Below are 14,728 nucleotides of genomic sequence, written 5' to 3'. Positions count from 1 at the left end.
CTGAGCAGAGCACGTGATTTCAGTCGCCCTTTAATGACCACGACAGAAGAGTGTGTGTGCGCTGGTGGTACTGCAGGGCATATCTCATTTCTGTAGATCAGATGAAAGAAGCAGGGTCTCCCTGAACTGTACTGTGAAACACTACTCTGCTTCTCTGTAAATAATGATCTGAGGGGGACTGACTGTACCAGTGAGTGTGTGTGTGTGTGTGTGTGTGTGTGTGCATGCGTGTGTGTGTGACACAGACAATTTCACACCCTGCAGACAACCCAACCCTGAACGATGACCTCACAAAAATGGTTCAAAGGCCCACTGGAGTGCAAGGAATAAACTTGTGTGTGTGCGTGTGTGTAAGCTGATCATATGTTACAATATATCAATACTGTAACTGATTTCTGATCACACAGGGAAAAGGGTTAACTCAAACAGGGAGAAAGGTTAACTGCAAGAGGGGCACTGCAAGGTCGCTCTCTGGGATACAAATAAAAAACAATGCTCACTGGTTTTGTGACCTCCCTTCAATGTGAGTTCCTTGAGTCTTTTGTCTGAAGTATTTATTTTGAAAATGATACATCCTGCTCCTACACTATTCTTAATACTCAAAAGGACCTGGTTTACTGAGACCTTTAGCACAAGCAAAACCTTTAAGCTCACATAAAACCAATAACGTGACCAGTGATTGGACATGGCATTTGTTTTGCACCAATCATTGGTTGTGTTATTAATTTTGCAAGTGCTAAAAGGTTTTGCATATGCTAAAGGTCTTGTATTGATAAATTAATTGTAACTTATTGATACAACCAAAAATAATTAAGTCATTTAAACGTAGGAACCTATTGATTATTCAGCAAACAGCAGATTTGTTTAGATCAACTTAAAATGGTGTTTTATTTTTTATGTTTCACCCTATTTGATGTGCAATGTCCTCAGTCAATTCAATTTAGTTATTGTTTCTGAGCTGAAAGTCTATCAACATTTCTGTAAGATATTGGCCGGTGAAGATCTCTCCAGAGCCGGAAGAACAGAAGATTGTTTGTCTCTGTGTCATCCCGTACTCTACACCAGCGCCACTCACCTCCAGGCCTGGAGTCTGCAGGTGTAAGCAGGTGTTTGCTCCAGACATGCAGTACACCACCAGATTTCACTAATGAGGACCAGAGAGGTAAACACCTGCAGGACCTGGGCTGCATCCAAATAGTCAAAAAAATGATATTCTATGTCTTTTCCTAACCACTTTTCCTTGACCTCGATGGAAAACGTCATGAGGTTAAGGAAAGATGTGAAGGAGAATTCAAAAGGACTTAGGAAAAGACAACCGCGGTGCTAAGAGAATCCGACTGCACTTACACTAGGCTACGTAATTATGCGACGGCGGATGTTATTGACGTGAGTCTGCCGTGGTAAAACTACAATGTTCCGAAGATGGACTACTAAAAGCACATCTTAGATGCTTCACCCCGTGCGTTCTTACCGTGTTGTTTCATGCGGGCTATATAAACGTGGACAACGTGGTAAAAAATATTACTTCATTACCAAGGTTGGAATTGAAATAAAAAAGGAATATAGGCTACCAGTCACAAATTGAAACAAAATGGTTGTCACATTGAGAATGGTTGCTCACGCTCACCCTCCTGTCCACTCATTTTTATCAATGTGAATCCCAATTAGTATGATTGTATGAAAATAATTCATTAAATTTAATGCAAGATAGGCATAGGTTAGGCCTACGAATTTACTACTATACATATCATCATTCATAAGTTTCAAACATGTTGAGTTGAACATAATCTGGCTAAAAACGTGTCATATCCCATTTTCTTGAAAGACAGACTTCTGTGTTATGGTTAATGTGCTGATTATGATCTGAATATAAGCCTATGCATATAATAGCTTAAGAACCACCACACAACTCAGTCATGTTGATCGTTTGTTTTCGTGAACGGCCGAATGGTGCTTCGTTTTAAATGTTGCTGCAGTAAGGAATTGTGGGACAGCATTATCTCCTTTCATTTCGTAAAGGACGGTCCAGTGTGCCCTATGCTAAAGGAGATAAGATAGGAAGCATTGAAGCACCTTTCCTTAGCATTTAGAGTATTCGACCAGCTCTTATCATGGCTGCCACTTAGATACTTCCGGGTCATTTCACTCAGTTAGGAACCTTCCTAAGCAAAAAAGACTATTCGGACACAGCCCTGGGGTGCGTTCCAACTGCTAATTTTTTCACCCCCATGCCTCGTTTCCTGGTACGGGGGGCCAACCGGGTCAAAAATATGTGAAATTGACATCTTGAATCACATGCTGTCAATGTGGGTGCATTCCAAACTGTTTATTTTATTTGTCCTTTGTATCTGAGGTCCTTGACTGACCTGGAAATCAATCAAGGTGCGCCATCTTTGAGGACATTCCAACCCATTAAATGCTCCTACAAGAAGCTAGGAGGCTCTTGAAGAATTTATGCGCATCCTTTGTGGAAATATTTTTTCGGAACATATGTCATATAATGATCCTGTGGAACCTGTGGATCAGCCTCTCCCCATCTGCTACATATGTCATTCAAAATGACACTTAAAAGCAAGGACGTTTTGCCTTATACGTTTCCTCGATTCAAAGAATGGGTGAAGCTAGGAAAGGAAGCAAAGAGTTAAAATAAGCGAATTGAATGAGCCTACCTTGCAGCCTTGTGTTGTGTGCCAAAATGTATTTTTAGAAAATCTATAATAAAAATATATATTTTTTAAATGACTGATCTTATGAAGTATATTAGTAAACCTTTGTGTATGAAAGATACACAGTGAGTATGTGTGCGAGTATAGGTGTGGTAAAAGAAACCTTGTTTATGTGAGCAAGAGAGAGAGAGAGAGGGAATTATTATATGCTCACATGCACGGTGAACTTCATTTCCCAAGATTATTTCAGAATCGTCATGGCGCTTGCGCACTAAGAGTTGGCGGGTCGCTGAGGCATTGGATGCCTTTTGTCTCGAGAGCCGAAAACGAGAGATAGAAAGAGGCGGACGTAAAAATAAAGAGCTTTTCCTCCTGACCTAACTGTAAATCGCCGTACATTTAAAACTCAGAACGTACAGTATATTCTCGGTTTCGTTCGAACCTATTTTTTCCTAAAGGTAAGTTGTGTTGGACTACTGTTGTAGCTTGAGAGCTAGTTAGCGCTGCTTTCGAGATAGCAAGCCAGCTAGCCCTCGCTATTGTGGTGGTGTGTCCCGAGAAAATTATGTCGCATCCGTAAAGCCATGCGATGTGCATGATTTAAGATACGTGTAATATTCAGCTATTAGTATTGTTTAGGAGCTGCTGCGTTGCTATGAACCGCAGGGAGTTTGTTTTCATTTTTCCACGCAACCTTATGTTGAGTGTTATCGTTTGAGTAGCGCTGTGTCTGATCCAGGTCAACATGGAGGAGACGGTAAGGAGGCGGGTAGGCTGCGAGAGCACGAGAAATGGCAGAAATGCGCGTGGCTCGCCGTAATCATCTCGTTAGCCCAATCAGTCCGCAAACAGAACAAATCAGAGGTGATCAGATTAACATGTGCGGCTTTCAACACGTTGGATTTACGAGGTGTTTTCTCTGGATCGCCGTGCATATCATTAGCATTGGCTAACTAGCCCAAACGGATAGTATGCAGTTGCCATCACTTGGGCAAGAGGGGGATGGGCTGCCTCAAATGTAATGTTTTCATAGCGCTATCACAACAGAACATTTTCTTTTTTATTTACCGTGATTGCCGATGACCTGTTGACATAAAATTCGGAATTGGGCATTTTTCAGGAGAGGTACAAAGTTAGCTTGATGCATATCGGCTGGAATAATTTTCTAACCGTAGCCACCTAGCCATGTCACTCGCCCTGTGCTCGTGTTCAGCACCCTGCAGACCTTCGTGGTGGAGCATCTCAGTCCCCCGCTGCACATTGATCTCTAGATTAGTCAAGTTAGCGACCATTGCATTGAAGAACAAATCTGACAGTTGTTCCGTGCATACCAATTTATGCTACGGTTAGCTGACTAGGTAACATTGCACGAGCAGCACACGAATCCGTTTCAAGAACCCCACAATCAGACTGCTAGCTAACCGGTTCGTCACGCCCGAAAGTTATACTTTGGGTTCTACTGACATTTAACTGTAGCTATAGCCGTTCGTTTGGTGGACCTTCTCATGCTAACTATTCACTGAACTGCCTAATGTTAGTGCGAACAGCTTTATCGTGTGAGAGAGTTTGCCTGACCCAGAATTGGTTGTTTGTCCGATAAACTTGCAGCAAGTTTGTATGCGACCTGGAGGGGAGATTGGAACTGTTTGGAATTATTAAGATTATGAAATGCGGAACTAATTGTAACTGGTAAACGGATGCAAGTGCGGTGCAGCTGCTTGTCCTCGATATAATCCTCGCGCTGTAAAGGCAGCACAGCGCTTCCTGATGCCTCAATACCTTGCGTTCAGCATCAAATTCTTAAATGCGAAAAGCCGTGTTGAAAGCCGTGCAAGCCTTTGCTGCCCAATGGTCTCTTTAATTAGACCAGGAAGTTGATGCACTTGAATTATTTCGTTCAATGTGTAAATATGATCGTTTGGACATCAGTTACAATGGAACCATTTCGACCGCCGTGAACATAGTCGATACGTTGTTTATTTGCGAATGGTTTTGTGTTTTAGATCTTGCATTTTAAGTACCGCACTGTCAATTTCCGTGAAGCAAATTTGCACAGCCTGTAGCCAAACATATCCAAACAACAGGTCACAAAACTCTTGCAAACTTATCTTAGCTCCCTATTTATGCTACAATGAAGCAATACATCAGACATCAGTCTCCTGACTTCATGCTTATTTTAAAAGTTTATACAGTCATTGTGTTTTTGTTTCTGGCTTCATCATGATATGATTGCTTCCTTCTAGTATCTGTAAATATGAGCTGGAATGTTTCCATATAATAAGCTGTAATGTAATCCCTGTACTCACGCCCATATGCAGAAGGGAGTGAGGGACTTTCTCTGAAGTGGACAGAGTGAGGAGATGAGACGCTCCAGCAGATTTCATGAGTTGATATTTCCCCTGACCAAATTCTCTTCACGTGAACGTACTTGTTTTTGGACTTAAAATGCTGATTTGCTTCATAATGCATTTCTGTTGTGCTCACTGTACACAGTGTTCAGATGCACAGACTCCCTGTACTGATGCTGGAGCTGGGGGCGTAGGGACTGTATTCAAAGCTCAGGGTTTTGCATATGTGAGGCGGAGGCAAAGTCAGTCTGTGCTGGGGATAGCACCATCACCATTGGGGGATTTCACACACTCAGAATGCCACGATCTGTGTTAATCCAGCGACTGATGCTGCGGCCTGCCCTGGTCTTTTATTTATTTATTTATTTTTTGTCTGGGGAATTTAAGGACTGCATGCTAATGTGGAGGGGAAAGGATACAGTACTACAGAAATATGTGTTTTTCTCAGCAGATGAGCTTTAGGGATCTTAAAACTCGCTCTGGAGCTCCTGAGTGGCTCCGCTGGCAGAAGCTGGTCCCCGCAGTCTTGGTTTGTCGTTAGTGGCCTGCGACCGGGAGTGTGTAGCGACCGGGAGTGTGTAGCGAACGGGAGTGTGTAGCGAGCGGGAGTGTGTAGCGAACGGGAGTGTGTAGCGCACGGGAGTGTGTAGCGAACGGGAGTGTGTAGCGAATGGTGGAGCGATGTCAGCCTCGTCCCGTGGGCGCAAGGTGCACATGCTCAGTTCACCCCTTTGGGGGCGGGGGGGGGGGAGGGGCGGGGTCGAGGGCGTCTTGGACCGGCGTCAGTTCTCCTGTAGTATCCCGTGGGCTGCAGCCTGCAGAGTGCCCACCAGCGAGTTTGTGTGCATGGGTTTAGCTGCAGTACGACCTGTCATTGCCCTGGGGTAACTTGTGAGGCCTTAGCTGGTTAAATAAATGGGGTATTTTTTTTCTATGTATTCTAAATAAATAAAAAATAATTGAAATGGTAAAAAATGAGCGCGGTCTGTACTTTTCAGAGATTTCACGTCTACCCCCAAGGCCTTTAGAGACGAAGTGTGCTTTTTGTGTGTTGGTCTGTGTAACTGTACCATGCTTGTAATAAACAGTAACTCTGTAATATTGTAATTAACCATGAGTATTACAGTGAATGTGTTAATTCTGCTTTGCACATTGGTTGACTGTGTGATGTTGGGGTGGTTAAGCACTAGGAGTACACACAGACTGTATCACAATGTTCTTATCAATGCCATTCTCTCCATTCCCTATGTCCCCCCCCCCCCCCCCCCCCCCCCGCTGTTACCTTGACTGATGTGACCCCCCCCTCCCTTCCCCCCCCCTCCACTTTTTCACCCTGTTTAGCTCTGTTGAAGTTGACAAGGAACCAGCTGGTTCCACTGACCCCCCCCTTCCCAGCAAGTATGAGCGAGCCAACAGAACCCCCTAACGGTGCTCCTCCCACAGGTCTCCGACACTTTCTTCTACTGCAAACACTGTTTCCTGTCTTATGAACGTCCCTTTAGAAGCGCAGGGCTTTTTCAAATTTAGTTTTTTTGTTTTCCCCATCAAAATTCTTAAGTCAGTGTTCTAGAACTCCACTGCTATCAGTCGCCGGCAGTGATTGTGACATCAGCAATTTAGAACATTGTAATGACGCATTTGTGACCTCACACCTTAAAGGGTTAATGTTGTGGGAGGGGGGCTGGGGGGCAGGGCAGTGGGGAAGCATCAGCAGCGTTGGTCAGAGGGGTACTGGCTGTTCAATGCAAAGCGTTTGACTGCAGCGTGTGTGGAAGGCGCTGGAAGGAGGGCTGTGATCACTTTGCGCCTGTGTGACATTCTGGCTGCTCGGGGCTCAGAACTGTGGCAGGACTGGAAGGGTGGGTCAACTGTGGCCTCCTGCCTGCCAGACCCCCCCCCCCCCGGCGTGTCATGTCACCGTTTCTTATCAATATGATGTAACGACACAAGGAACCAGAAAGATGATGAATTGAGTGGGATTGTGGGAAGCAGAAGCAGCCCTGTTGAGGTTCGTGTGAACAGTGCTTCAGGTTAAAGCTGGCCTGTAACCTCGTCCAATAGGCCGGTGCCAAGTTTTGGAAATCAATGCAGTCATTGTGAAGATCTTGGTGGACTGTCCAAGCATTTAAATTTATGCAGAATGCACATATTTGAAGTTCTTAACAAGGACTTTTAAATCTTTTTCTTTTAAATCACCCTAAGGGTGGTTGAGTGTGTGGGTTAGCATTACCAGCATAGCAACAGGACAGCTTCTGAAGGCACACAAACTGGATTTGGATTGGGCCACAGCTGGAGCGCCACTGTTACTGTGACGGAGGTCAGCTGGAGGATGCAGCGATACGCCCCCTTATGCTGCTTCTGTCCTGAAGCGTGCCCCTGTCCGTCTCCCATAATTCCACCTCCCACTTGTGTACCGCGTGTAACGCGTAGCGCGAGCTTGTGTGCGCGTGTAGCCTTGCTTGTACTCTAATGAAATCACAGTTGAGGTCTTGCAGGATCTACGATCTGCATTCTCTTCTGATTGGTGGACCTGCAGGCAGTGGGAATAATGTGATGATAATGTACAGGATGCCCCTGGTCATCCCCCCTCCCCCTTTTTAGAAAGTGACAACATTAGTTTTGCTTCAGTGCCCATAATGCTTAGTTTTTACAGCAGAGACCGTGCTGCTCTATAGTTTTACATTTCGGCCCTATGGCAAGCGCAGCGGGGCGCCTTTATATTAGTTTCTCTTCTGTCTTAAGAGTCACTGTCAGGGGCCGGATGTGTCGGGGGAAGATTTGGGTGGGGTAGGGTGGGGGCGGTGGCGGGGGGGTTGCCTGGCTCTCTGTAGACAGCGACTCGGACGGAGCGGTGATCACCAGCTGCCCTCGCTCGCCACAGAAGATAAACGCTGCCGTCACGGCTAAACACGTTAGACCCCCCCCCCCCCCCGTCCCGTTTGTCACATTTCTGCCCCCGGCGGTGAGGTACCCTTCAGGAGGTGAGGCTGCCTGCCAGGACTGGTAACAGACTGTCCCGCACCCCTGTGCCCCCCCTTCTACAGAAGCCCCCCCGGCAGAGGTCAAGCTGGCGCCCACTACAGGGAAGAAGCAGACCAAGAAGAAGGTGGAGGAGGTGGTGGAGGAAGAGGAGGAGGAGTATGTGGTGGAGAAAGTGCTGGATCGGCGGGTGGTGAAGGGCCGGGTGGAGTACCTGCTGAAATGGAAGGGCTTCTCTGAGTGAGTGTGGGGGGGGGTGGGCTTCTCTGAGTGAGTGGGGGGGGCTTCTCTGAGTGAGTGGGGAGGGGAGGGGGGAGGGCTTCTCTGAGTGAGTGAGTGGGGAGGGGGGGGGCTTCTCTGAGTGAGTGAGTGTGGGGGGGGGTGGGCTTCTCTGAGTGAGTGGGGGGGAGTGAGTGGGGGGGGCTTCTCTGAGTGAGTGGGGAGGGGAGGGGAGGGGGGAGGGCTTCTCTGAGTGAGTGAGTGGGGAGGGGGGGGGCTTCTCTGAGTGAGTGAGTGGGGAGGGGGGGCTTCTCTGAGTGAGTGGGGAGGGGGGGGCTTCTCTGAGTGAGTGAGTGGGGAGGGGGGGGCTTCTCTGAGTGAGTGGGGAGGGGGGGGGCTTCTCTGAGTGAGTGGGGAGGGGGGGGCTTCTCTGAGTGAGGGGGGGGGAGTGGGGGTGGGGGGTTTAGCGGACTCCTGTGTCATTACGGGTTTTCTCTCCCGCTAGTAAGATGAATGCGGTGGGGTGTTTGCTGTGTGGGAGTTACGCTGTGTGCTTTTTCTGCTTTGCTGTTACCTCTGGGCAGAGTAACTCCTGCTGGAATAAGCTTTCAGGCCTCCACACTCGCATCTAACATCTTGCAGCCCAGGTAGATGTGTGCCAACTGGAAATTTTATTTAGGAGCACATCAGTTTTCAGGAGCAAGTGCTCCTGAAAGGGAGCCCAGTATAGCCCTGGCTGTATTTGCGGGTGCAAGGACAGTGTGCAGGTTTAAGTATGGAGACTAAGCATGCAGTTTAGTATCCAAGCACTAGGACTGTACTGCTGATGATGCTGCTGGTGTGTTCTGGCTGACTGACTAACTGTAGTGTTTCTCTTGTGCGTGCCTGTGTGTGTGCGCGCGCGTGTGTGTGTGCGTGTGCGCACCTCAGTGAAGACAACACCTGGGAGCCGGAGGATAACCTGGACTGCCCGGACCTGATCGCCGAGTTCCTGCAGTCGCAGAAGACCGCCCACGAGGTGGAGAAGAAGGAGGCGGGAGCCAAACGCAAGCCCACGGAGTCCGACACGGAGCCCGCCGGGGAGGAGAGCCGGCCCAAGAAGAGGAAAGACGAGGTGAGACTGGGAGAGAACCACAGACTAGAGTTCTGCTCCGAGACTGGGACAGAACCGCAGACTAGAGTTCTGCTCAGAGACTGGGACAGAACCACAGACTAGAGTTCTGCTCCGAGACTGGGACAGAACCGCAGACTAGAGTTCTGCTCAGAGACTGGGACAGAACCGCAGACTAGAGTTCAGCTCAGAGACTGGGACAGAACCGCAGAGACTAGAGCAAATAAATTTGTGTTTATTTCTGAATCAATGAGAAATTTGTCTTTCACTGCCCTCTAATGTGGAGTGCATCTCTCCCTCCCTCTTTCTCCCCCCTTCCCTCTCTCAATTCCCCCCCCCAGCCGGAGAAGCCCCGGGGTTTCGCTCGAGGGCTGGACCCAGAGCGCATCATTGGAGCCACAGACTCCAGCGGAGAGCTCATGTTCCTCATGAAATGGTGCGTGTGCCCCTGCCCCCACTTTTTAAAAACTCCAGAAAGTGAACTATCCCTTTCAAAATGTGCAGCACCCAGGAGAGAAACACAAGCAATAATAACTCTGCAGTAATGATTGGACTTTGGATTCTGCTGTAGTGATAATTGGGCAGTAATGATTGGACGGTGCACTGGGCTGTAGTGATAATTGGGCTGTAGTGATTGGACGGTGCACTCTGCTGTAGTGATAATTGGGCTGTAGTGATTGGACGGTGCACTCTGCTGTAGTGATAATTGGGCTGTAATGACTGGACGGTGCACTGGGCTGTAGTGATAATTGGGCTGTAATGATTGGACGGTGCACTCTGCTGTAGTGATAATTGGGCAGTAATGATTGGACGGTGCACTGGGCTGTAGTGATAATTGGGCTGTAATGATTGGACGGTGCACTCTGCTGTAGTGATAATTGGGCTGTAATGACTGGACGGTGCATTGGGCTGTAATGATTGGACGGTGCACTGGGCTGTAGTGATAATTGGGCTGTAATGATTGGACGGTGCACTGGGCTGTAGTGATAATTGGGCTGTAATGACTGGACGGTGCACTGGGCTGTAGTGATAATTGGGCTGTAATGATTGGACGGTGCACTCTGCTGTAGTGATAATTGGGCAGTAATGACTGGACGGTGCATTGGGCTGTAATGATTGGACGGTGCACTGGGCTGTAGTGATAATTGGGCTGTAATGACTGGACGGTGCACTGGGCTGTAGTGATAATTGGGCTGTAATGATTGGACGGTGCACTCTGCTGTAGTGATAATTGGGCAGTAATGATTGGACGGTGCACTGGGCTGTAGTGATAATTGGGCAGTAATGATTGGACGGTGCACTGGGCGGTGCTGGAGTGACCCGCCCGTGCCTCTGGGCTGTTCCTCTCTCCCGCAGGAAGAACTCGGACGAGGCAGACCTGGTTCCAGCCAAAGAGGCCAACGTGAAGTGCCCCCAGGTGGTGATCTCCTTTTACGAGGAGCGGCTGACGTGGCACTCCTACCCCACCGAGGAGGAGGAGAAGAAGGACGACAAGAACTAGCCAAGAAAGAGACGTGGGGGAGGGAGAGGGGAAGGGGGTTAAAAAGCTGACCAGGGTGAGGGTGGGGGGTTTTTGGGGAGGGGGGGAGGGGTGCAGTATTTTCTTAACCACCTTGCTTTTTACCAACCCGGACTGTTTAAGTGGCCTTTCATTCCACACACAGACAGTACTTTTGGGTGGGCAGGGGGAGGGGCATCGTGGGAAATGTAGTTCCCCTTTTCTATGCCATTCAGTCTATTCACCGATGACCTCTGGTGGGCTGTGCATCTGTGCATATGGTAGTCGGACCGGCTGCTTGTTTGGCTGAGGTGACATAGTCCTGCGGTGGGGGGGGGGGGGACGGGGGGGGGGACAGGGACAGGGTAACCACCGCCATCCCAGGACAGCTGGACCCAAGCCCTCAGACATCCGCAGGGTTTTCGGGCTTTAAGTACCATTTCTCCAGCTCAGTTTCTCCTCTCCTGTCTGCATCCTCTGCCACTGCCACCCCCCACCCCCCGCTGAGCTATTTCTGTCCCTCAGGCTGTTTTTATTGGAACATATGTCAGCTGTTGGCCTTTCTTATCATGCCATTATCATATAATGTGTAAATATTATTTCTTTTATTTCTTAAGGAAAATAGGTTTTTAAAAAGAGGGAGAAGGCCAAGGAATGGCTCAGTGGAGGTCAAATTCTTGGACAAAGATTCTTCTAGAACTTCTCACTTCGGCTTTTTGACTTCTGCTGCAGTTGATGAAGAAGGGCCCAAACGCAGGTGCATTTAACGGCCTGTCAGTCCCCACCCTGGTGGGGGGTGAGCAGATTGGAAATGAACTGTTCAATTAGGTGCAAGCCAAGATGTGCGTTGCAGAGCTGTAGAACTTGCAGAGCAGTGTTCTATGAGAGAACTGTGGGTGTAGTGCGGCCGTTTCTTATCAGTGGTTGTGTGACTGAGGTCTGGCGGTACCTGCCGCAAGGCTAGGTGCGACCAGATTCCCCTTCATTTTCTTGCTGATTTAATGTTTGGTCATCTATGGCAGTCCCTCCCTAGATCAGTAAGAGGACAGTGCTGAGACTGAGGCGCTTGATTTTGCAGCCGTGATGCAATCGAAGAGCGAGTTTTTGGTGTCCTTCTGGCTCTGGTACGTCGATCCGTTTGAAACGGAGGTGGACAATGAGGGCCGTGTCTCTCTGGTTTTCAGGCTTCTGGCCCTGGCACTCTCAGCAGAGGACGTTCTGGCTGCAGCTGAATGCTGCTCCTTGTGTCCTAGCATGAAACCTACTGTGATCTAATGTGTGAGTGAACCAGTGCTGGCGTGTTCAGCCAATCAGCGCATATGCCCAGGGTGACCGGTGGAAACGAAACGCCTGCACACACGCCCGCCCTCTAGGACTGGAATTACCCGCCCCTGTTCTAGAATCTGTTACGCCATTGGCTGATCAGTCCAGGAGCCCCCCCCCCTCCCCAAAGGTACTCTGTAACCAGTGCTGGAGAGAGATCAGAGTATCTGGCAGATAGCAGAGATGTGAAACAGTGTTGTCGACTCCATTTCATTTCCTGTACTCATACCTCAGTTCCTTCTTTATCTGCAGTGTGGACCCTGAGGGCAATACTCAGGTGTGGGGTGGAGCCTGAGGGCAGTACTCAGGCGTGGGGTGGACCCTGAGGGCAGTACTCAGGCGCGGGGTGGACCCTGAGGGCAATACTCAGGCGTGGGGTGGAGCCTGAGAGCAGTACTCAGGTGTGGGGTGGAGCCTGAGGGCAGTACTCAGGCGTGGGGTGGAGCCTGAGGGCAGTACTCAGGCGTGGGGTGGAGCCTGAGGGCAGTACTCAGGCGCGGGGTGGAGCCTGAGGGCAGTACTCAGGCGTGGGGTGGAGCCTGAGCGCAGTACTCAGGCGTGGGGTGGAGCCTGAGCGCAGTTCTCAGGCGTGGGGGGCTCTGCACTCGGTTTGCAGGAGTTTACGATCAAGGAGGAGGTGGGAGGAGGGGAAACGCCCTGTTCCAAATCAGCAGCTAAAAAAAAAAAACACCAAGTACAATATTTCATAATGTGGGGGGCGTTATACGGTGTGTCGCAAATGTAAATCTGTTCCGTTTAACCTCCAGGACTGCAAAAACAGCAACGGCCTCAGCTGGACATCGTCAGCCGGTCCACAACCGACGCTTCTGTACCGTTAAAGATGAAATGGGCGGGGCCGTCTACGGGAAAATTTCCGCTGGATTTTAGCGGGAGCAAAATGGCCATCGCGGTATTTAATACACGCTCACATGATCTTTAAAATGAGCAGCCAGACCCCTCCCCCTCCCTGAGAAACGATATCTGTGAAAGAAAAATAATTTGCAATGCAGACTGAAATGTAAGGTTCAGTCTCCTGAGTCTTACTGAGCCACATGCACACACAGCGGCAGATTAGGCTTCTTCCTGAAGGGAACTCGCCACAGCCCCCTGCAGTGCACACCTGGACGCTCTGGTGCCTGCTCACAGGTCCACAGCCCCCTGCAGCGCACACCTGGACGCTCTGGTGCCTGCTCACAGGTCCACAGCCCCCTGCAGCGCACACCTGGACGCTCTGGTGCCTGCTCACAGGTCCACAGCCCCCTGCAGCGCACACCTGGACGCTCTGGTGCCTGCTCACAGGTCCACAGCCCCCTGCAGCGCACACCTGGACGCTCTGGTGCCTGCTCACAGGTCCACAGCCCCCTGCAGCGCACACCTGGACGCTCTGGTGCCTGCTCACAGGTCCACAGCCCCCTGCAGCGCACACCTGGACGCTCTGGTGCCTGCTCACAGGGTCAGTTGATAAGTGGCTCCGTTACATTTTATTTTTGTTATTCTCTTTTACAGTAGAAACAAATTATACGATAGAACAATATTCATTTTGTTGCATGTTAGTTTGTTGCTTTACGTGTGTCTGGGGTAACTTGTCTGTGTTTTTGGAGAATAAACACTTTTTTGTCATGTCTCACTTCATTTATTTTGTTTTGCACTGGAAAGAATCCATTTAGTGCACTATTAATTCAGCAGGAGAGCCCTTGCTGCTGTTGGATGTTTCTTTTACTGTAATTCTATATGTGGTATGTTCACTGAATATTATTTTAGTACAGAGTGAAGTTTTATGTTGTGTTCTGTTCATACACTGGGAAGAGACACGAGTGAGAATGAATTTGAGATCCTCAGTTTCGGATAATAAAATAAGATCCTTCCCACCCAGTGTCAGCCAGCGGTATAAATGGTGATGGGAAAATAAGTATAGTGAAAAGAATGAGCACAAACGCAGAGCGCGCATTGTGCTAGCTGGATTATGACTCCTTTCGATAAGAGCAGGGCTTCTCTCTGCTCTCCTGGGTAATGTTTGGCTTGCAGCCTCAGAATGAGACCAGCCATGTCCTGAAGGTGGTGCTGCAAGTAGCAGAGTCCTTTAAACTCTCCAGAAGGTTCTGGAAAGCCCATTCAACAGAAACGGAAAAACGATGCTACACTGAATCAGTTGGACGAGTTAAAATGTTAAGATGCGTTTCTTACCTGTCATTGCATTACATTTAAGAATTTAGCACTAGTTTATAGTGACGAGTTGTACAGAAATGACTTTGCATTGGTAGATACCACAGGGTAACTAATAATGACCTGCAGAAGGGGCACAAACACTTAAACGTAATGACCATTAACGTAATGTGATGGTGGGCAAACTTTCACCAATGTTCAGGGTTCAGTGAGTTTCCCCATGAAAGGAAACTGCCACAATGGTACATTTTAGTGAATCCTGGTCACATGACCCAGAGTCCAGGTCGACTTTGAGGTGCTTTCATGTTTGAATTAAGAAACTGAATGAAAAAAAAAAAAAAAAAAGCTGAGCAGCCCAATTACTACAAGGCTCACCCAGTATGGATGCAGATACCCTACCCTGAGATTAAATTTGACAGTC

At 48.7% G+C, this 14,728-nt stretch overlaps 1 protein-coding gene across 3 annotated transcripts; it reads left to right on the top strand.

Moving 5' to 3' along the window:
* The first annotated feature begins 2,940 nt into the window (after positions 1–2,940).
* On the top strand, positions 2,941–13,771 carry LOC118216794 (chromobox protein homolog 1). 3 transcript variants are annotated; one of them, XR_004763070.1, is made up of 7 exons: positions 2,941–3,124; positions 6,356–6,457; positions 8,059–8,233; positions 9,143–9,326; positions 9,665–9,759; positions 10,680–12,421; positions 12,484–13,771. XR_004763070.1 is itself a non-coding variant. In XM_035398287.1 (6 exons), exons 2-6 carry the CDS (start codon positions 6,415–6,417, stop codon positions 10,822–10,824), a joined length of 642 nt encoding a protein of 213 aa, XP_035254178.1. In that variant the 5' UTR covers positions 2,941–3,124; positions 6,356–6,414; the 3' UTR covers positions 10,825–13,771. The 3 variants fall into 3 exon arrangements, 1 of the variants encoding a protein (XP_035254178.1); XR_004763071.1 differs by having other exon boundaries at positions 10,680–13,545; positions 13,597–13,771; XM_035398287.1 differs by having other exon boundaries at positions 10,680–13,771.
* The last annotated feature ends 957 nt before the right edge of the window (positions 13,772–14,728 follow it).

Source organism: Anguilla anguilla, chromosome 17, assembly GCF_013347855.1.
Source record: "Anguilla anguilla isolate fAngAng1 chromosome 17, fAngAng1.pri, whole genome shotgun sequence".
Taxonomy (NCBI): Eukaryota; Metazoa; Chordata; class Actinopteri; order Anguilliformes; family Anguillidae; genus Anguilla; species Anguilla anguilla.
Note: the sequence above shows the minus strand (reverse complement) of the source record. Positions and strands in the feature narration are given on the sequence as shown.